The sequence below is a fragment of the Pelophylax lessonae genome (genome assembly GCF_965119305.1).
Source record: "Pelophylax lessonae genome assembly, chromosome: 1".
NCBI classification, from domain to species: domain Eukaryota; kingdom Metazoa; phylum Chordata; class Amphibia; order Anura; family Ranidae; genus Pelophylax; species Pelophylax lessonae.
The window spans coordinates 292819544-292843055 of NC_138768.1; the positions used below are offsets into that span (position 1 = coordinate 292819544).

At 42.3% G+C, this 23512-nt stretch overlaps 1 protein-coding gene across 1 annotated transcript in view; it reads right to left on the reverse strand.

Annotated features, from left to right (window-relative positions):
• SEZ6L (seizure related 6 homolog like) overlaps positions 1-23512 on the reverse strand; it is a 636929-nt gene that overhangs the window by 312489 nt on the left and 300928 nt on the right. Inside the window, exons 2-3 of the mRNA XM_082244006.1 lie at positions 3792-4505; positions 933-1066 (exon numbers count right to left, since the gene is read on the reverse strand). Of these exons, the coding sequence (XP_082100132.1) occupies positions 933-1066; positions 3792-4505 (848 nt within the window). The remainder of the gene's footprint in view (positions 1-932; positions 1067-3791; positions 4506-23512) is intronic.

Sequence of the window (23512 nt, forward strand, 5' to 3'; positions counted from 1 at the left end):
TTGACTGTAATAATATATTATACATATTTTTTTTTAAATGACATTTAAGTTTTAGGTCTAGGGGTCTGAAATATGGCTCAACGTTTATTTTGCTTAAACTGTAGTTTGTAGCTCTATGAAATATATAGTATTAGGAAAGTACAGGGTGTTGCCAGTGGTGAAACCACTTGATAGAGTGATTTCAATTTTTTTTGGAAAACAACAATTTCCATATTGCTTTACCTTCCCATGTACTAGATGCAAAAATATACATACATGCTGATGAAGAAGATAAAAATGGAAAAGAGTAATGAGATTTTTCAGTATAGGCTTGTAAAGAAAAAGTCTCACGACTAATGTGAAACAGAAAAGAAAAAAAAAAGCTTAAGGTAATGCAAATATAAAATTACTACATATTATATTTTATTAATAAGTAATTGTTGTAAACATTTTGGGTAGTTTAAGTAAGTTAATAAAAATCTTGAAAACATTAAAGGAAATGTATTCAGAATATTTACAATTTATATTGTAATGTACAGTACACCAACAATGATTTCCTGGCATGACTAACAGTTTAATGGACATCAATATCCAAACTTGGATATAGAAACATATCATATGCCAACAAAAATAGAGAAAAAGACAACTCTGACATGTGCTAGAAAGACTAACACACTTGATAGTCTTTGTTGGTTTTGTGTTAACTCCTTTGTGTATAGTATTATTTGGCACACGATTAACGAATCTGTAATTAAAATTCAAGTAAAACCAGAAGATAAAGGACATTACCTCTAAGTCCAAGCAAAGTACTATACAATGTGGCTCTTTTGGGTGTAGACTAAATAGCTACTAGCTGTGTAAATTACAGTTTTAATCAGAGGGATCTTTTTTTTTCTTTTTTTGTGGCATATTAGATAACACTTAAAAATAGGTGGAGACATTTCAGTTCTTACCTGTAGTTCCACTCCATAGCCCATGTAGACTGTAATATTGTAAGTGCATTCCAGGTAGTTTTGAAAAGGAAGGGGAGGGTAGTCTGTTGAGTCAATGTATCCTTCTGGTTCGAAGAAGTTCACACTGCATTGAACTAAATACAAATCCTTATTAGCAACATTTTAAAAAACAAGACTTTGTAGTATAATATAATATATAAAGATAGTATAATAAAATTTGATCCTAAAATTCTTATAAAATAAAAATACTGGGCCAGGCTCCAAATTAAAATACTGTGCAAAGCTCCACCTGTCCAAGGAAGCCCGGCATTCTTTTTTTTTTATTTATTGTGTTGGGCACATGACAAAAGAGGTATTTGTCTTATGTATGTCATGAACTAAAGTGCCTACCTCTTGTGGTAAGAATGTCTACACAGCTTACACATTAACCACCTAAGGACCAGAAGGTTTTACCCCCTTAATGACCAGGCCATTTTTTTGCGATACTACACTGCATTACTTTAACTGTCAATTGCACGGTCATGCAACTCTGTACCCAAAAAAAATTGTTGTCCTTTTTTTTTTTACCACAAATAGGGATTTCTTTTGGTGGTATTTGATCACCTCTGCAGTTTTTATTTTTTGCGCTATAAACAAAAAAATAGCGACACCTCTGAGAAAAAAAAACAATATTTTTTACTTTCTGCTATAAAATACAACCAATAAAAAAATAAATAAATAAAAAAAAAGTTGAAAATCTATTTTTTTCATCAATTTAGGCCAATATATTTTCTTCTTCATATTTTTGGTAAATCCCAATAAGTGTATATTGATTGATTTGCACAAAAGTTATCGCGTCCACAAACTAGGGGATAGATTTATGTGATTTTTATTTATTTATTTATTTTACTAGTAATGGCGGCGATCAGTGATTTTTAGTGGGACTGCGACATTGTGGCGGACAGATCGGACACCTAACTGACACTTTTCAAACTTTTGAGGGGCCAGTGACATTACTACAGTAATCAGTGCAAAAAATATGCACCGTTACTATACTAATGACACTGGCAGGTAAGGGGTTAACACCAGGGGCGATCAAAGGTTGAACTGTGCTTCTAGGGAGTGCTTTCTAATTGTATGGGGGTTGTACTCACTGGATGAACACAGAGACCTAAATAGGAGGAACACAGAATCCCTGTGTTCATCTCTGACAGAACAGCAGTCTGCCTTGTTTAATTTGCTTGTTTAACTAAATCTGAATCTATTGTTTAAATCGGCAGACTGCCATTCTGTCTCAATGGGGAGCGATTGCAGGTGCCTGGTGGACATCACGTCCGCCAGACCCGCTGATTGGCTCCCCCTCTGGCCAATCGGCATGAGTGCACGCCTGCGGTGACGCGCACGTCCCCACTTTCTGTTACACAAAGCGACTTACAGGTACGTCATTTTGCGTAACAGAGCCAACCAGCTGCTGTAAAACTACGGCGGCTGGTCGGCAAGTGGTTGCTCTTGACTATATGTGTTTGTGCATACTACAATAGCTTTTATGGTATCCATGCAATATGCAAGTGTGCATCAAATCTGACTTTAACAGATTTGGTTATTATCAAATATTAAGATTTTTTTAGAAAAAAAAGGATATAATTATTTACTGTAAGGCTCGGTTCACACTAGGTCGCTCCGACTTAGGGGGCGACCTGTGAAGTCGCGTGCATCGCGACTTCGGCGCGACTTGCACGGACTTTATAAAATGAATGTCTATGCAAGTCGCCTCCAGGTCGCCCCGAAGTAGTACAGCACCCTTTTTCTAAGTCGGAGCGACTTGTGTCGCTCCTATTAGAACGGCTCCTGTACTACACAATGGGAGTGTCACGGACCACGACTTGTCAGGCTGACAAGTCGGATGAATGTGAATGCGGTCTAATGATGAAATAATAAATGATACAAAAAATGTCACTCCTGCGCAGTGATGCTAGACTGGTTCACCAGGCATACAGTCTGGTATTCCAAGGGCTATGTTCACTCATTCAATAAAGCACAAAAGGAAACATAGATGCCATGGATAAAATAGGAAAACATTTCATTTCCCATCCCTTATGAAAAAACGTCTGAGAGCGTATTTTTAAATCAGTGAATTTGACATTAAGCAAACATTCTCTGCAGGTGAATCTTCCAGATCCATGTGTTTTAAAAGACAGTGATTGATTCTCTAGAGAATGTATGGGGAAAGTCACATTTACTGCTTTAAAAAATGGACACCATTTTCATAATGCAAAATATTATCATGGTAATCAATGAAATGATTGCGCAAGCTAGATAGAGAGGTACTAATTTAATAAACGTATTCAGAAGGCAAATATGGGCGATAATCCATTTTAACCAAGCAGATTTCAGCTGTAATCTGTCTACATTTCATTGTAGATTAAAATCAGATTTCTAGTTAATGTGAAAAATGGCAGTGCATTGCTTGGTGCATAATGTTATTATAGACAACAAAGTTATTAAATGCTATAAAATTTAGCAAAAAACATTTACATTTTGCTTTAGTCAAGCTGTATGAAATGGATAGTAGGCATTTGAAAACTAAGGAAAGACACAAACATACGCACAGCAACAGTGTATAGATATACAGTATATAGTAATATACTTGAGCAGTTTAGCCTTCAAGATTACTGGTCTGAATGACCAAATCTACTAACCCAGCAGCGGCAAGCATATACTCACAAATAAAGGTAATAGGAGCTAAACTGGCTTTTAGGAAAAAAGCTAAGTGGATAATGAGTGTTGCTATTATTGTGAGCAGTACAAAAAGCACATTGAACAGAGATAAAAAATACAGCAATAAACAGAGGAGATTGCCACTGTATAAGTGTTTAATACCTGGACTCTGTTCTGTTGTGATGACAGTTGTTGTTATTATAGTAGATGTGGTGGTATCTTGGTTTTCCTCTCCTGCATTCAAATCATGGTCTGCATAATGTGTCCTAAAAGGCTCATCTGCCTGCAAAGAAGTGTTGATATCTCCAACAGATAATTTTATGGAATCCTGATTATGCGGCATTGAAGGTTGTGATGTATATGGTGCCAGCTGGAAAGGGTGGCGAGGAACAGAACCACTATGTCTTCTTCTGTTTATCCACAATGGAAACTCTGGGATATGTTCCTTTACCTCTCGGGTTTCAGATGATAAATCCTTCAGTACAGGGGACACGTCAGATGATATTGATGACAAAGAGGCTGATGATAATATACTGGCACTTGATTCTACCAGTCTTTCGGAGACAGTTGGGATTACTTGTGGCCTCAAACGTTTCCTTGCTATATTTAATTGTTTTAAAGATGGAGGTTTTTTCCTAGTTGGCATAGTTTGATTATCTGCAAAATCTGGAGTGGAGCTTGGTGTTTGCTGCTTATGGAGTAACACTTCACTTTGTGTTTCTGAGTCTAAGAACTCTTCTCCTGAGTGAGGAGCACTTTGGGATCCCATATCCTTTAGTCTGGAGTTTTCCTTCCCAATTTTACTGCTGAAAAGTTCCACAGGGAGCATTTCCAATGCACTTGTTGGGATGGGGTTCTTTAGGATTTTTCCATCTACTGAAATATAAAGATTGAACATTTCAATACTTGTTTGTTGTGATTTTCTCTCATAAACACAACTACAGTGCAATACAAATGTCAAACCTTTTAACTTGAAAATACTATTTTAATAACTAATGCTTCCACTGTTCATTTGACTTGGGTGTACCTTATGACCAATGTATGAGAAGTGTCCAAACTGTGCTAGGCATTGTAGACCTGTGGGGGCATATGGAAAGTTTCAAGAAGTTTTCAGAAAGAGAGTGGAATTGTAGATGGACACAACTTGACAGATTTATGAAACACTGCCTGGCAACACTTCATCGATGTCAGTGTACTAATAGACACTCTGTTTTCTGAAAGTCGGGACGACACCTCAATTTATTTACCTTTTGGTATATTGTCTCTCTAAGGCTACATGTACACAGGACGATTTAAAAAGTCCTTTGAACGCTGGAATTTTACAGCTATGTAAAGGACGTTTAAAACGTCCGTTGTGTTGCGTTTGCAGCCAGGTTTAGTGGGGGTTTAGCAGGCGTTTGCGCTCAGATCCATTTTTAGAGGTCAAAAAATCATTCCCCTTTAAAATGGAAAAATGCAAGTGTTAAACGCGGGTGATCACGTCCGGTCGCGTTCGGTCGCCGGTAAACACATGTTCTGAACAATAATTGCTTTCCAAAAAACAACACTGAACTCAACTGCCTCTAAATGACTGTAAACGACCCAGTGTACATGGACAGATAAGATAACATAGAGGAGGGTTCAGGGACTTCTGTAAAAAACGCCCAACTGCTCCAAAACGTCTGTTTACAAGTAGCAGTGTACATGAGGCCTAAATTGATTCAAAAGACAACTGTAGATACATCAATGTACTTTTCCACCATGGTAGAAATCGGTCCATACTAGCACATTATGACATTAACCTGCAGGGGACCATTTTTTTTAATAACACCTGAATTTACCACTACATAAAAGCATGCAAAGGCTTAAATGAACAAGTTATTCACTACAGATAATACATTTACTGTACAACACTAGAAAAGAGCGGTATAATTGCTTGCCTAATATAAATTGTTAGTTTTCTTCACTTTGTGGAAAGAAGTGGAAACCCATTCACTGAAGGAGTGCTGCCAGTAGCAGGAGTCTGTACTTCTCACTTCCTTCTTGATCAGGTTTTTTGAAAACCAACATAACGCTTATAGGGTGCCAAAGCTCCTAAGTGCTTATGAAAATTGCAAAGAATCATACAGCTGTTAAAATATGGTGAAAAATATGGTGCTACAAATCGCCTGGCAACCTATATTTTTTTCAAAGAATGTTGGGGGCAGAAGAGGATATTGTATTAGGACATCCATGCTGCTGATGTCCTATAGTGCCTCGTGAGCTTTTGTGGCCATAATGCCAATACTGCCTTTAAAGTGCATCTAAACCCAAGAACGAAAAATGTAATATATTACAGCCTGCCAGTCCCAAACCTCCAGTTCCGGCGCCGCATGCTTAAGCTGCGTTTCTCTCAGCTCCCGCAGCTTGCCCATAAAACCTGCTTATAACTCTTGATTGCATTAGTTTTCCTTTTTTCATGCCCTTTCCCATTATTTCCACGTAATGATCCAGTCAGTAACACACTTTCTGTCTTAGGATGACAATACTCACTTACTGCACTGTATCTATAGAGGTACAGTGTTGCACCCTTGGACCACAACTACATAGCACCTCTTGCTTACCATTTTTTCATAACTAGAGGAGGGGCTCTGTAGTTGGCCCAGGAAGATAACATGCAAAGTGTCCAGGACACAGGAAAGCACTGGGTTCCTCATCAGGTAAATGCTAAGTAGCTATTTTTTATCTGTTATTTTTGTTTGCACTTATTGTACAGATTTAAAAAAAAAAAAACACTCTCAAGTTTTTTAGTTTATTGTTAGGGTTTACATACACTTTAAGCTAATAAAAGTTCAAACTAAGGGAGGTAACATGAAACTAAGTACCAACAATAGAAATAAAATCTTTATGATTTTTAAAAATTGAGATATGGTTTTGTATCAGCTGTGGAATTGATTTGGTACATTACCTTTTGTTATTTTATCAAAAAATATTATGCTGGATCTACCATATATTTTGACTATTATCCTAGATGATAAAAGGACAATTCTTTCGCTCCATATGTAGCCTCCAATTTGCTGGGCTTACAGTGCTAACCTGTTAATCAATGTGGTTTTGCTCTCACAGCATGTCCTCCACTAAATACATTGCCATCAACAAGACATAGACAGCAGGGGTACTGTTGATTGCTTGTACCTCTGGAGCTTCTTATTACCTTAAAGAATGAAATCTCAAATACAAGCTGACATATGAAAAGGTATTTCTAACTTTCAGAAATATATATGTAAACATTTTTATTCATGATACTGAATATGATAGTTTACTATCTGCATTGTGTACCAAAATATCTTCACCATCCCGTTTTTATTTTCCACATGTTCAATCTTCAGGGGCATCAAAAGGGTGCATTAATTTTTACCGACAGACAAGCGTAACCCAGCCCCCATTTACAATGTAATCAGTAAAGGGTAGACATTTGTGTGTCATTTTCAGGTCAGGAACTTGGAATATAATTTTCTGCTCCAACAAGCTCCAGTCAGATATATGTATACCTTTATAAGTCTTCAGTTGTGGGTTTGCCACTGGCACCACAAAAGACAAACCTTCTCATCTATAGTGAAAAATCTGTATGGTCAGTGCTACTTTATATGTTTAGGTGTAGGAGTGCCATATATCATTTCTGAGCACTATTTATCCAACTACAATTAGCTTATTACCTCTACAATCTACTCTTCATTTCAGACTAGGCTTGCTTTCTAGCTTTCAGAAGGTATATAAATGGGCAAGATCACATCAAGGCTTCTCAATACTGCATTCTCTTCCACAAGATAAAAGTAAGACTGATTCACAGCAAGTGAAGTAGGGAGAATAAAGTGAAGGCAATGAATGTTAGAGATGGGAAAGCAGGAACATGTATGACACTTAGTTTTAACAAATATATAATCCGATGAAAGTGCCAAGATTCTAAGAATGAAATGTCCAAGAGTAGTGTTGAGCGAACACGGACTGTATTATTCGTGTTCATACCGAATAATTGGATTTTTGTTACCCGAACACGAACACGGACACTTTACTGTATATTCGGGTAAAAATCCGTGTTCGGTCGTTTTATTTCCGGGTTTTGCATGCTTTGGCGCTGTTTTCATGGCGGGCTTTCAACAGCCAATCAACAATCGTTTAACTGGTGTGCGTTAAGCCATCCCAGCCATGCCTGCAAATGTCTCAGTAGCTGTGATTGGCCGTCTGAAGCATGTGACCAAGTCTTTATAAGTTCGAGGCAGCCGCAGCGGCGTCATTATGCTGCTTAGATCTGGGACAGAGCACACATCAACGTGCTGGCTGCTGATTAGGTAAAGATAGGCAGGAAAAAACCATTTGTGTCCGGATAGAATTGAGGGACAGGTCGGAGTGTTTAGGCAGGGCGAGTTGTAGGCATTTTAGGGATAGAGTCTGCTGAATTATAGGGTCAGTGTGTTCTACAAACTACAATCGATATTGCTGTGTGGGGTGGGGTCTGCACTTAGTTCTCCTGATCTACGATCTCTTCTCAATCCTGTTAGGGACAGAGTCTGCTGAATTTTAGGGAAAGTGTGTTCTACAAACTACAATCGATATTGCTGTGTGGTGTGGGATAGGAGATAGGCAGGTGTCAGTGATCCACATCCATTTTTCTGTGTGTGGGCTGCAGTGAACACAATCTTTTTGGGGTGCAGTGAACACAATCCTTTTGGAGTGCAGTGAACAAAATCTTTGTGGGGTGCAGTGAACAAAACCTTTGTGGGGGTAGAGTGAACACAATCTTTGTGGGGTGCAGTGAAGACAATCCTTGTGGGGTGCAGTGAAGACAATCCTTGTGGGGTGCAGTGAACAAAATCTTTGGGGGGTACAGTGAACACAATCTTTGTGGGGTGCAGAGAAGGCAATCCTTGTGGGGTGCAGTGAACAAAATCTTTGGGGGGGTACAGTGAACACAATCTTTGTGGGGTGCAGTGAACAAAACCTTTGTGGGGTGCAGTGAACACAATCTTTGTGGGGTGCAGTGAAGACAATCCTTGTGGGGTGCAGTGAAGACAATCCTTGTGGGGTGCAGTGAACAAAATCTTTGGGGGGTACAGTGAACACAATCTTTGTGGGGTACAGTGAACAAAACCTTTGTGGGGTACAGTGAACACAATCTTTGTGGGGTGCAGTGAACAAAACCTTTGTGGGGTACAGTGAACACAATCTTTGTGGGGTGCAGTGAAGACAATCCTTTTGGAGTGCAGTGAACACAATCTTTGTGGGGTACAGTGAACACAATCTTTGTGGGGTGCAGTGAACAAAACCTTTGTGGGGTACAGTGAACACAATCTTTGTGGGGTGCAGTGAACACAATCTTTGTGGGGTGCAGTGAACACAACCTTTGTGGGGTACAGTGAACACAATCTTTGTGGGGTACAGTGAACACAATCTTTGTGGGGTGCAGTGAAAAAAACCTTTGTGGGGTACAGTGAACACAATCTTTGTGGGGTGCAGTGAACAAAACCTTTGTGGGGTACAGTGAACACAATCTTTGTGGGGTGCAGTGAAGACAATCCTTTTGGAGTGCAGTGAACAAAATCTTTGTGGGGTACAGTGAACACAATCTTTGTGGGGTGCAGTGAACAAAATCTTTGTGGGGTACAGTGAACACAATCTTTGTGGGGTGCAGTGAAGACAATCCTTGTGGGGTGCAGTGAGGACAATCCTTGTGGGGTGCAGTGAACAAAATCTTTGAGGGGTACAGTGAACACAATCTTTGTGGGGTGCAGTGAACAAAACCTTTGTGGGGTACAGTGAACACAATCTTTGTGGGGTGCAGTGAACAAAACCTTTGTGGGGTACAGTGAACACAATCTTTGTGGGGTGCAGTGAAGACAATCCTTTTGGAGTGCAGTGAACACAATTTTTGTGGGGTACAGTGAACACAATCTTTGTGGGGTGCAGTGAACAAAACCTTTGTGGGGTACAGTGAACACAATCTTTGTGGGGTGCAGTGAACACAATCTTTGTGGGGTGCAGTGAACAAAACCTTTGTGGGGTGCAGTGAACACAACCTTTGTGGGGTACAGTGAACACAATCTTTGTGGGGTGCAGTGAACAAAACCTTTGTGGGGTACAGTGAACACAATCTTTGTGGGGTACAGTGAACACAATCTTTGTGGGGTGCAGTGAACAAAACCTTTGTGGGGTACAGTGAACACAATCTTTGTGGGGTGCAGTGAACAAAACCTTTGTGGGGTACAGTGAACACAATCTTTGTGGGGTGCAGTGAAGACAATCCTTTTGGAGTGCAGTAAACAACATCTTTGTGGGGTACAGTGAACACAATCTTTGTGGGGTGCAGTGAACAAAATCTTTGTGGGGTACAGTGAACACAATCTTTGTGGGGTGCAGTGAAGACAATCCTTGTGGGGTGCAGTGAAGACAATCCTTGTGGGGTGCAGTGAACAAAATCTTTGGGGGGTACAGTGAACACAATCTTTGTGGGGTGCAGTGAACACAATCTTTGTGGGGTGCAGTGAACACAATCTTTGTGGGGTGCAGTGAAGACAATCCTTTTGGAGTGCAGTGAACACAATCTTTGTGGGGTACAGTGAACACAATCTTTGTGGGGTGCAGTGAAGACAATCCTTGTGGGGTGCAGTGAAGACAATCCTTGTGGGGTGCAGTGAACAAAATCTTTGTGGGGTGCAGTGAAGACAATCCTTGTGGGGTGCAGTGAAGACAATCCTTGTGGGGTGCAGTGAAGACAAACAATCCTTGTGGGGTGCAGTGAACAAAACCTTTGTGGGGTACAGTGAACACAATCTTTGTGGGGTGCAGTGAACAAAACCTTTGTGGGGTACAGTGAACACAATCTTTGTGGGGTGCAGTGAAGACAATCCTTTTGGAGTGCAGTGAACACAATCTTTGTTGGGTACAGTGAACAAAACCTTTGTGGGGTACAGTGAACACAATCTTTGTGGGGTGCAGAGAAGACAATCCTTTTGGGGTGCAGTTAACACAATCTTTGTGGGGTACAGTGAACACAATCTTTGTGGGGTGCAGTGAACAAAACCTTTGTGGGGTACAGTGAACACAATCTTTGTGGGGTGCAGTGAACAAAATCTTTGTGGGGTACAGTGAACACAATCTTTGTGGGGTACAGTGAACACAATCTTTGTGGGGTACAGTGAACACAATCTCATACTTCTGAAGCTTTGAGGGTGCTGCCTGTTCTATACTCCTCCTCCTCATCCATCCTTTTAGGTGTACAAACAATAGTAATTGGGGCCTAGTGTGCTTCTGTACGTGTGAAAAACATACACTTTTTTTGATCATATTTCCTATTCCGTTATTCAATAAAAACCTTTGGGGCTCAATTAAATTGCGGAATAGTCTGTGTCGGTACGTGTGAGATCCACCTTTCCAAGTTTTTGGGGTTCATCTCATACTTCTGAAGCTTTGAGGGTGCTGCCTGTTCTATACTCCTCCTCCTCCTCTTCCTCATCCATCCTTCTTAGGTGTACAAACAATAGTAATTGGGGCCTAGTGTGCTTCTGTACGTGTGAAAAACATACACTTTTTTTTGATCATATTTCCTATTCCGCTATTCAATAAAAACCTTTGGGGCTCAATTAAATTGCGGAATAGTCTGTGTCGGTACGTGTGAGATCCACCTTTCCAAGTTTTTGGGGTTCATCTCATACTTCTGAAGCTTTGAGGGTGCTGCCTGTTCTATACTCCTCCTCCTCCTCCTCATCCATCCTTTTAGGTGTACAAACAATAGTAATTGGGGCCTAGTGTGCTTCTGTACGTGTGAAAAACATACACTTTTTTTTGATCATATTTCCTATTCTGCTATTCAATAAAAACCTTTGGGGCTCAATTAAATTGCGGAATAGTCTGTGTCGGTACGTGTGAGATCCACCTTTCCAAGTTTTTGGGGTTCATCTCATACTTCTGAAGCTTTGAGGGTGCTGCCTGTTCTATACTCCTCCTCCTCCTCCTCCTCATCCATCCTTTTAGGTGTACAAACAATAGTAATTGGGGCCTAGTGTGCTTCTGTACGTGTGAAAAACATACACTTTTTTTGATCATGTTTCCTATTCCGTTATTCAATAAAAACCTTTGGGGCTCAATTAAATTGCGGAATAGTCTGTGACGGTACGTGTGAGATCCACCTTTCCAAGTTTTTGGGGTTCATCTCATACTTCTGAAGCTTTGAGGGTGCTGCCTGTTCTATACTCCTCCTCCTCCTCTTCCTCATCCATCCTTTTAGGTGTACAAACAATAGTAATTGGGGCCTAGTGTGCTTCTGTACGTGTGAAAAACATACACTTTTTTTTGATCATATTTCCTATTCCGCTATTCAATAAAAACCTTTGGGGCTCAATTAAATTGCGGAATAGTCTGTGTCGGTACGTGTGAGATCCACCTTTCCAAGTTTTTGGGGTTCATCTCATACTTCTGAAGCTTTGAGGGTGCTGCCTGTTCTATACTCCTCCTCCTCCTCTTCCTCATCCATCCTTTTAGGTGTACAAACAATAGTAATTGGGGCCTAGTGTGCTTCTGTACGTGTGAAAAACATACACTTTTTTTTATCATATTTCCTATTCCGCTATTCAATAAAAACCTTTGGGGCTCAATTAAATTGCGGAATAGTCTGTGTCGGTACGTGTGAGATCCACCTTTACAAGTTTTTGGGGTTCATCTCATACTTCTGAAGCTTTGAGGGTGCTGCCTGTTCTATACTCCTCCTCCTCCTCCTCCTCATCCATCCTTTTAGGTGTACAAACAATAGTAATTGGGGCCTAGTGTGCTTCTGTACGTGTGAAAAACATACACTATTTTTGATCATATTTCCTATTCTGTTATTCAATAAAAACCTTTGGGGCTCAATTAAATTGCGGAATAGTCTGTGTCGGTACGTGTGAGATCCACCTTTCCAAGTTTTTGGGGTTCATCTCATACTTCTGAAGCTTTGAGGGTGCTGCCTGTTCTATACTCCTCCTCCTCCTCTTCCTCATCCATCCTTTTAGGTGTACAAACAATAGTAATTGGGGCCTAGTGTGCTTCTGTACGTGTGAAAAACATACACTTTTTTTTGATCATATTTCCTATTCCGCTATTCAATAAAAACCTTTGGGGCTCAATTAAATTGCGGAATAGTCTGTGTCGGTACGTGTGAGATCCACCTTTCCAAGTTTTTGGGGTTCATCTCATACTTCTGAAGCTTTGAGGGTGCTGCCTGTTCTATACTCCTCCTCCTCCTCTTCCTCATCCATCCTTTTAGGTGTACAAACAATAGTAATTGGGGCCTAGTGTGCTTCTGTACGTGTGAAAAACATACACTTTTTTTTGATCATATTTCCTATTCCGCTATTCAATAAAAACCTTTGGGGCTCAATTAAATTGCGGAATAGTCTGTGTCGGTACGTGTGAGATCCACCTTTCCAAGTTTTTGGGGTTCATCTCATACTTCTGAAGCTTTGAGGGTGCTGCCTGTTCTATACTCCTCCTCCTCCTCCTCCTCATCCATCCTTTTAGGTGTACAAACAATAGTAATTGGGGCCTAGTGTGCTTCTGTACGTGTGAAAAACATACACTTTTTTTTGATCATATTTCCTATTCCGCTATTCAATAAAAACCTTTGGGGCTCAATTAAATTGCGGAATAGTCTGTGTCTGTACGTGTGAGATCCACCTTTCCAAGTTTTTGGGGTTCATCTCATACTTCTGAAGCTTTGAGGGTGCTGCCTGTTCTATACTCCTCCTCCTCCTCCTCCTCATCCATCCTTTTAGGTGTACAAACAATAGTAATTGGGGCCTAGTGTGCTTCTGTACGTGTGAAAAACATACACTTTTTTTTGATCATATTTCCTATTCCGCTATTCAATAAAAACCTTTGGGGCTCAATTAAATTGCGGAATAGTCTGTGTCGGTACGTGTGAGATCCACCTTTCCAAGTTTTTGGGGTTCATCTCATACTTCTGAAGCTTTGAGGGTGCTGCCTGTTCTATACTCCTCCTCCTCCTCCTCCTCATCCATCCTTTTAGGTGTACAAACAATAGTAATTGGGGCCTAGTGTGCTTCTGTACGTGTGAAAAACATACACTTTTTTTTGATCATATTTCCTATTCCGCTATTCAATAAAAACCTTTGGGGCTCAATTAAATTGCGGAATAGTCTGTGTCTGTACGTGTGAGATCCACCTTTCCAAGTTTTTGGGGTTCATCTCATACTTCTGAAGCTTTGAGGGTGCTGCCTGTTCTATACTCCTCCTCCTCCTCCTCCTCATCCATCCTTTTAGGTGTACAAACAATAGTAATTGGGGCCTAGTGTGCTTCTGTACGTGTGAAAAACATACACTTTTTTTTGATCATATTTCCTATTCCGCTATTCAATAAAAACCTTTGGGGCTCAATTAAATTGCGGAATAGTCTGTGTCGGTACGTGTGAGATCCACCTTTCCAAGTTTTTGGGGTTCATCTCATACTTCTGAAGCTTTGAGGGTGCTGCCTGTTCTATACTCCTCCTCCTCCTCCTCCTCATCCATCCTTTTAGGTGTACAAACAATAGTAATTGGGGCCTAGTGTGCTTCTGTACGTGTGAAATACATACACTTTTTTTTGATCATATTTCCTATTCCGCTATTCAATAAAAACCTTTGTGGCTCAATTAAATTGCGGAATAGTCTGTGTCGGTACGTGTGAGATCCACCTTTCCAAGTTTTTGGGGTTCATCTCATACTTCTGAAGATTTGAGGGTGCTGCCTGTTCCATACTCCTCTTCCTCATCCTCCCTTTAGGGTAGGAAAAAATTTAATCGGGCCTAGTCTGTGTTTGTACGTGTGAGATACACAGTTTTTTATCCTATTCCGCTATTCAATACACACCCTTTTGGTGTAAAAAACATTAAATTGCGGCATAGTTTGCATATTTGACTGTGAGATACACCCGTGCGATACTGTTGTTCTTTTGTTCCGCTATTCAATAAAGACCTTTCTAGGGCAAGATCTTAAATTTCAGAAATATGAGGAGAGCGTCAAATAGGGGCCGTGGCCTGGGTCGTGGTGGTGCTGCTGCTAGAGCTCCTGTTGCAAGGAGAGGACGTGGTCGATCTGTGCCAGCTACACGCACAAGTGAAACACCTTCCTCAAGTGTGAGTAGGCGACAGAACCTGCATCAGTATTTGGTAGGGCATCATACGCCTCTAGAAGTGATGAGGCCAGAACACAGAGAGGCGATAGTAGATTTGTTTGCTGCTGACAGTGCCTCCAGTTCCTTCACATTGTCTCCCACCCAGTCTACTGCAGAAAGGTCAGAGTTGGCACCTGCAGCCAATGTCCAACCGTCTTTCACCTCACCCCCTTGCAAATCAGGCAAGCAGTCTGAGCCCCAAGCCATAGAGCAGTCTCTTATTCTTTTTGAGGACTCTGTCAGCAGGGTTTCCCAGGGCCATCCACCTAGCCCTGCCCCAGAAGTGGAAGAGATTGAGTGCAGCGATGCCCAACCACTTATTTCTCAAGATGAGTACATGGAAGGACCATCACAGCATGTCTCCGATGATGACGAAATGCAGGTGCCAACTGCTGCGGCGTTCAGCATTGTGGAGACCGACAGGGAGGGCAGGGGTGAAGACTGGGTGGAAGATGATGTGGAGGACGATGAGGTCCTCGACCCCACATGGAATGAAGGTCATGCAGGTGACCTGAGTAGTTTGGAGGAAGAGGCGGTGGTCGCACAGAGCCACCAGCACAGCAGAAGAGGGAGCAGGATGCAGAAGTGGAGCGGCCGTGCCCTAGACACTACGCCTGCTACTGCCCAACGCAGCAAGGGAACGAGCGCACCAAAGTCAGCTCAAAAGAGTTCTCTAGCGTGGAAGTTCTTTAGAAAATGTGCTGATGACAGGACACGAGTGGTTTGCACCCTGTGCAATCAGAGCCTGAAGCGAGGCATAAACCTTCTCAACCTGAGCACAACCTGCATGATCAGGCATCTAAGTGCAAAGCACGAGCTGCAGTGGAGTACACACCTTCAAAACCAAGAAACGTCTCTGGCTCATCCTGCTTCCTCTTCTGCTGCAGTCTCGGCCGCTCCAGCCACCTCTGTAGTCATACCGGCACCTGCCACCCCGCAAACAGACGATCTGTCAGCAACACCACCACCTGGGTCACCAACAACCATCTCCACAATGTCCCGTGGAAGCGTTCAGCTTTCCATCTCCCAAACACTTGAGAGGAAGAGGAAGTACCCCCCTACCCACCCGCGATCCCTGGCCCTGAATGCCAGCATTTCACAATTATTGGCCTTTGAAATGCTGTCATTCCGTCTTGTGGAGACGCCCAGTTTTAAAAAGCTTATGTCGGTGGCTGTCCCACAGTACGTCGTGCCCAGCCGCCACTACTTTTCCAGGCAAGCCATCCCTTCCCTGCACAACCAAGTGGGGGAAAAAATCAGGTGTGCACTGCGCAACGCCATCTGTGCCAAGGTCCACCTAACTACCGATACGTGGACCAGTAAGCACGGTCAGGGGCGTTATATCTCCCTAACGGCACACTGGGTAAATGCAGTGGTGGATGGGCCTGAGGCGGATAGCAATTTGGCACATGTCCTTCCACCACCGAGGATTGCAGGGCGCTTCAGTTTCCCTCCTGTTCCTAACTCATCCTACTCCGCTACCTCATCCTCTACCGCCTCCTCATCCGGACAGCGTAATACCTTCACCACCAACTTCAGCACGGCCAGGGCTAAACGACAGCAGGCAGTTTTACAACTTGCCTGTTTGGGGGACAAACCACACACCGCGCAGGAGTTGTGGAGGAGCATGGAACAGCAGACAAATGAGTGGTTTCTGCCAGCGAGCCTCAAGCCCGGCCTGGTGGTGTGCGATAACGGGCGAAATCTCATAGCAGCTCTGGGCCTAGCCGGTTTGACGCACATCCCTTGCCTGGCGCATGTGCTGAATTTGGTGGTGCAGAGGTTCCTTAAAAACTACCCCGATATGTCAGAGCTGCTGCAGAAAGTGCGGGCCGTCTGTGCGCACTTTCGGCGTTCTCACCCTGCTGCTGCTCGCCTGGCAGGGCTGCAGCGTAACTTCGGCCTTCCCGCTCACCGCCTCATATGTGACGTGCCCACAAGGTGGAACTCCACCTTGCACATGCTGCAAAGACTGTGCGAGCAGCAGCAGGCCATAGTGGAGTTTCAGCTGCAGCACGCACGCGTGAGTCGCTCTGCGGAACAGCACCACTTCACCATCAATAACTGGGCCTCCATGCGAGACCTGTGTGCCTTGTTGCGCTTTTTTGAGTACTCCACCAACATGGCCAGTGGCAATGACGCCGTTCTCAGCTTAACTATCCCACTTCTATGCCTCCTTGAAAAAACAATTCGGGCGATGATGGAAGAGGATGTGGCACAGGATGAGGAGGAGGAGGAGGAGGAGGATGAAGAGGTAACATTTCAAAGGCTTTCAGGGCAGTCATTCGCAAGGGGCTCCGAGGGTGGGTTCCTGCACACACAAACGCCAGGGACACAATTGTCCAGCAGGGGCACAGTTCTGGAGGATGAGGAGGATGAGGAGGAGCTGGAGGAGGAGATGGAACCATGTTCACAGCAGGGTGGCACCCAGGCCAGCTCATGGCCATCACTGGTGCGTGGCTGGGGGGATACAGAGGACACGGACGATACACCTCCCACAGAGGACAGCCTTTCGTCGCCTCTGGGCAGCCTGGCACACATGAGCGATTACATGCTGCAGTGTCTCCACAATGACCGCCGAGTTGCCCACATTCTAACTTGTGCTGATTACTGGGTGGCCACGCTGCTGGATCCCCGTTACAAGGACAACGTACCGTCCTTAATTCACTCACTGGAGCGCGATCGCAAGATGCGCGAGTACAAGCGCACACTGGTAGACGCGATGCTGCTGGCATTCCCATCTGACAGCGGGGCCACAGTGGAAGCACAAGGCAGAGGAGGAGGAGGAGGAGGTCGCCAACTCAACCAGGGCACCGCCAGCACCTCAGAAGTCAGGGTTAGCATGGCCGAAATGTGGAAAAGCTTTGTCAGCACGCCACAACAAACAGCAGCACCAGCAGCTCAGATGGAACGTCTTATCAGGAGGCAGCATTTTACCAACATGGTGGAGCAGTATGTGTGCACACGCCTACATGTAGTGAATGAGGGGTCTGCCCCCTTCAACTTCTGGGTCTCCAAATTGGGCACATGGCCTGAGCTTGCCCTTTACGCCTTGGAGGTGCTGGCGTGCCCTGCAGCCAGTGTATTATCTGAACGGGTATTTAGCACGGCTGGGGGTGTTATAACAGACAAGCGCAGCCGCCTGTCCAGAGACAATGTGGACAAGCTCACGTTCATTAAAATGAACCAGGCATGGATCCTACGGGACTTTTCCGTACCTTGTGCAGAATAGCAATGGATACCGACCTTACCCAGCCATTGTTCCATTTTTGCTCTTTCTCACTCTTTTGGGGTGTACCCTCATTTAAAAATTGTGAAAAGAAGCAGTGTTGGCTACCTCGTCCTCCTCCTCAGGGCCAGATTAACGTAGGGGCTATTGGAGCTGCAGCTCCATGCAGGCCCCTACCTTTTATATAGGCCCCCGGGTTGGCCATATTCACTGTGACCGCTCTTCTGTCACTTGTAAACACAGAAGTCTGGCTTCTATGCTCGCTTCCCCAGGCAGCACCCTCAGAACCTCCCCACACAGCGCGAAGGCCGGAAAAGGAGGGACAGTTGCCGATGCATGGATGTGTTTATGGGCTTCAGAGACAGCATCCCATGTTGAATTAGGCATGCATGGCTGCACCCTTCCTCCTCTGGGTGCATGCCAAGGCACGGCCCTTAAGGCCCTTCAAAATCCTCAGCACCAAGACCATGATGCTCTTAATCCGGCCCTGGTCCTCCTCCACCGCCGCTTCCACCTACACCGCCCATAGGTGTGCGCAGCCTATTGCATTAGGGTGTGCACCCCAAAGTTGAAATACACATGCATGTGTTTGCCTACATGTACATGGCCCCGATACATTACTCTCCCTGCTGGCAAAGAGAAATAGAGCAGAGCAGGTGCGAGGGAGATCTTTCCCATCTCCTCACTGGCAAACAGAGCGATAATGCTATGTGCCCTAGGTGATTAGGGTGTGCCCAGGTACACCAGGCACACCCTGTGCGCACGCCTATGACACCGCCACATCCACCACCACCTCAACCTCCCTCCTACTCCATATGGGCCTCGTCCTTCAGAGTTGAAGAACATTGTTTTATTTTTCTGTTTTTTTTTGTTGTTTTAAGTTATTTCCCTATCCACATTTGTTTGCAGAGCACTTGCCATGCTCTTAACTACGTTTTGCTGCCATTTGCAGCACTCTAGCCCTTTCCATTGGTGTTTTAGAGCCATTTTAGTGCCTTAAAGTTCGGGTCCCCATTGACTTCAATGGGGTTCGGTGTCCGGGAAAAGTTCGGTAAAAGTCCAGGACACGGACCCGGACTTTTTTTTAAAGTTCGGCCGAACCCGTCGAACACGGACATCTAGGTGTCCGCTCAACCCTATCCAAGAGTCAAAGGTAATTCCAATGGAAATGTCCCAGAGTCCAAGGTAATTTTTTGATAAAATGGGTTCCTAGCAGAATAAAGCCAACATGTTTCTGGGAACAAACACACTCTCCCTTCATCAGGGTGTAAGGGCATGCTTGCAACAGTTTCAGGAGGACAGGTTATGCTAATGTTAGCGAATGCAGCAAGGGAAAGCTCCACTGATTGTGGGTGCAATGCTTTGCTGGCTCCTGTGAAAAAAAAAAAATATATACACATTTTTTACTGCAAAAACATGAGCATTTATTATATTTTAAAGGTGATTGTTGCCTTTGACAAATAGGCTCTCATCATCATCTTCATCTCATCATCTCATATAAACTGAGAATTTATGATCAGTAACCGGATTGCATCTTAATACAGATTAATGACCTCAACTCCAAACAAGGATCTGATTTTTTCTGTTTCACAGTAAAAAATGTAAGCTATATCTTTCCTTAGACAGGTCACTTATATTGCATTTTTCATCTTTGTATTTTCTCTGCATTAGCCGAGCAGTGTTTGGATACAAACCATTAATAATTCATGGCGGATCTGTATGATTACAGACACTGTTAGTCTGATAAAAGATATGCATTAGTATTATGAAAATTCTCTGTCCTACTTCCTAAATGGTATTTATATTTATGAAGTATTATTATTAATAGGATATCAATTATCAATAACTTGTATTGACATATATTTCTGTTATTTATATTTGTCAATTATCTTTGTAAATGGGCTGCATTTGTATTATCAATAACTTGTATTGACATATAATTAATATCTATCTTCTACTAAAGATGAATGAACTGGGCAAAATTCAGTTTGCAGGAGGTTCAATGGACCCAGTAGAAAATCTGTGAACTCCAAACATAGGGACAAAGCATCTTGAAGTCTATAGGAGCAGATTTTTTTCAGACTTTTTTTAGGGCTAATTTGCAAACTATTCCTAAAAAAGGGGCATGGGTAGCTGGGCACTGACATTAGAGACATGTACTAAGGCTACGTAAATTGTTTTGAATGATACAGTTCAGCAGAGAGATAATCTTTTCATGCAGATTTAAATAACATGCTTGGGAGATTCCTTTCATGTCATGTGAAATTTCATAAGAGTACAATGTAATACTTTATAACTGACATTTAAAAAAAGAGAAAAAGTGGTGTGGGGTTCCCATTACAATTTGAACCAGCCCCCTATCCAGGAATGCAGTTTGGGTGGCCAGGAAAGGAAGGACAGAGAGCGTGTGGCCCCCCTACCTGAACCATGCCAGCTCACATGCCTTTAAACATTGGGAGGGTATCTTGCAAGGGGGGATGGCAGAGCCTACTTTAACCTCTTTACAACTGCCTGACACATATATGTGGTGGCAAAAGGGTGGGCTTTGATGCCCCCCATGCTGCACATATGTATCACGGGGCAGCCATTGTTTATGTGCTAAGAGTCCATTCATACGACAAAGACAGAGCTGTGGCAGACAGCTCTTGCTCCAGGCTATGGATTGATAGCCTGTAGGACCGGCTTCCAATCATGCTACCACTGAGACAGTGATCACTTTATAGCCAATCTCTCCTGTCCCCTAGGTGCTCTAAACTATTTACAGTAAATGTACACCAGGGCAGGCAGGAAGGTAACTACTAACTTATCTTGCAGTACATTAGAGGTGATGTCCCAAATATAGTACGCATGTCCCATTCTCATGAAGATGTTGGTTATTCCTAGGGGAAAAAAAGTTCAAGGATTCCCTAACCAGAATTGCCCACTGGTTTTGTCAAAGAAGAGAGAGTAAGATTGATTTACAATAAAATAATAATAAAATAAAATACAATTAAATTAAATTAAAATAAATACAATTTAAAATAGGAGAGTGCAAAATCTGGTGCAGCTCTGCAAACCAATCAGCTTCCAGGTTCTTTTTATCAAAGCTTAAAGCGGAACGACACTGCAACTGAGCACCGCAAACCAAAAATGCTATTTAATTCATTTTTAATATTCAAAGAAAACCCTCCATCCATTTATGTCTCCATCCTTTATTTTGTTGAGTAATGTCTTTTGAAAAAACACCCCCTGCCTTTCTGGCTGTGGCCATCTTGTGTAAGGGCAGAGGATTCATGTAGTATTTACTTCCTGGAATCTATAAGCCCTTAGCTCAGGCGTGCAGGCAAGAGGGTGTGCTTAGCTGAGAAAACCCCCAACTACTCTACTACCCTCCCAAAGACTCCTGGGACGTATGACATCATTTGCCTAGGGCTGGAAACCAGAAAGTAACTGAAGAAATGTGAACAAAAAGGTTTAAAACAAGCAAATATTATACACTTTACCACTGTATTTACTAATGTGGAAGCATAAGGATTAAAAATAGTCAATTGAGAGAGTGAAGTTCTGCTTTCATTGAACAAGCTGAAGGTAGAAGCTAATTGGCTACTAAGCACAACTGCACCAGATTTTGCATTCTCCGGTTTTAGGAAAGCAACCCCAGTATGTTTAAAGGTGAATTCACACATGTGCGCTTTCATGTTTTATCACATATTTAAAAACACACAATAGTGTGATGGCTAATGCACCCATTTTCCAAATAGGGTCATCTTCACTTTTTGACATGTATGGCTGGCAAAGATGGCTAGCTGTATACAACATTAAAGGTTACAGTAATAAAAACGGTTACATAGACTAAAATAGTAATGCATGTGAAATGCATGTGATGCATTCTCAAAAGGTAGAAAAAAACAAAAAACAAAAATGGTGGTGATAATGACTTTATCAAAGCATCATCAAGATTAATTATTAACCTGTTGACACCAATATGTGTTGTCACAGAGGTGGCCCTTCTTTTGAGATGCTGATTATATGCGCTCTTGTGTTTGTGCTGGAAGTGCACTCCAGAGATGTATAGTAACTAAGTAGAACTACTTCACTACTGTACTTAAGTACCGAAAGCGGTATCTGTACTTTCCTTGAGTAGAATTTTTTTCTCCTACTTCCACTTTTACTTCACTACATTTTTTAGATGATTTCAATACTTCTACTCCGATATTTTTTTTTTGTGCTGCATAGTTACTTGTTACAATTATAAAAATTACCACTGCCAGAACAGTAGATGGCAGGTTTCATGAAGTTCAAAAAAATGTGTATAATGTCATGTGTAAATCAGCGTATACGAAAATAAATGCTACTGTATGTATAAATAAAATGGTCTACATATCTGGGGAAAGAGGGGAAAAGAGAACCTCCCCAAACCTCCCCCAACCAAGGAGAGTCACAAGTGTACATAGACCTTTTTTCTTATAAGAGGCTGATTTTGCTTTTTTCACTGGAAGTTGAGAGCACAGGTTTTGCAGTTTTGTTTCACTGGAAGAGTCTATTTGGATATTATTTTGCACTTACCTTCATCCGCCGGGTAAGGGGGAAATCCACAAGGTGGTGGGAGTCTGCACCTATTATTTGGAATAGCACCTGTTTGATTCCTGCACCTTTGAAAATATATTCATCTGGTTTTGTCACATATATATGGTATTATGGCATTATAGGATTACATATATGGACTTTTTATTGACTTTGATTTCATACACTCTTCCTTTATTTCATTATTGGAATATATTGTTGTATATCACATTGGTTTATATATGATTTTGAGCACCAATAAGCTGTGGAGAAAAAAAAACATGCAGGGAAGAGAAGGAGGGATGCTTTGAAGGGGGAAGGGAGGGACATACTTTATCTGTTTTTGTTTACAAAAAGTTACAGCCAAAGGAATTGTGATTGTCCTTTAGGTTAATCATTTGAAAATTTTAAAAAAACTACTTGCAATACTTAAGTGCAAAAAATGTTGAATACTTTAGTACTTCTACTCAAGTCACTTTTTGATAGAGCTCTTCCACTTCCACTCAAGTCACTTTTTGATCGAGCACTTGTACTTTTACTCAAGTATGGGTTTTGAGTACTTTATACAAGTGTGGTGCACTCCTAGTATGGAGACTGAGCTCTCGCCGACAGCTCCAGGTCTCATACTAACAATTGAGATCCAGGAGGACCGTCTCGCAATCACATGATCAATGTGATAGCTGGTGATTGGCTATCACAGCGATCATTGTAAAACCCACCCAAGTACAATGTATCTTTTTCTCCCAGGCAGGGAAGAAGAATGTAAAAATAGCGGGATCAGGGATTAATTTAGGTTAGTGTCAGGGTCCAAGGTCAGGGTTGGGGTCAAAGGCCAGGGTTAAAGTTCAGTGGGACAAAAAATATATTTATTTAGTGTCAGAGTCATTATAGTGTCATTGTATTTGGGTAGGAAGTTAAAAAAAACCCAGCAAAATGTACATTAATGCTATATGG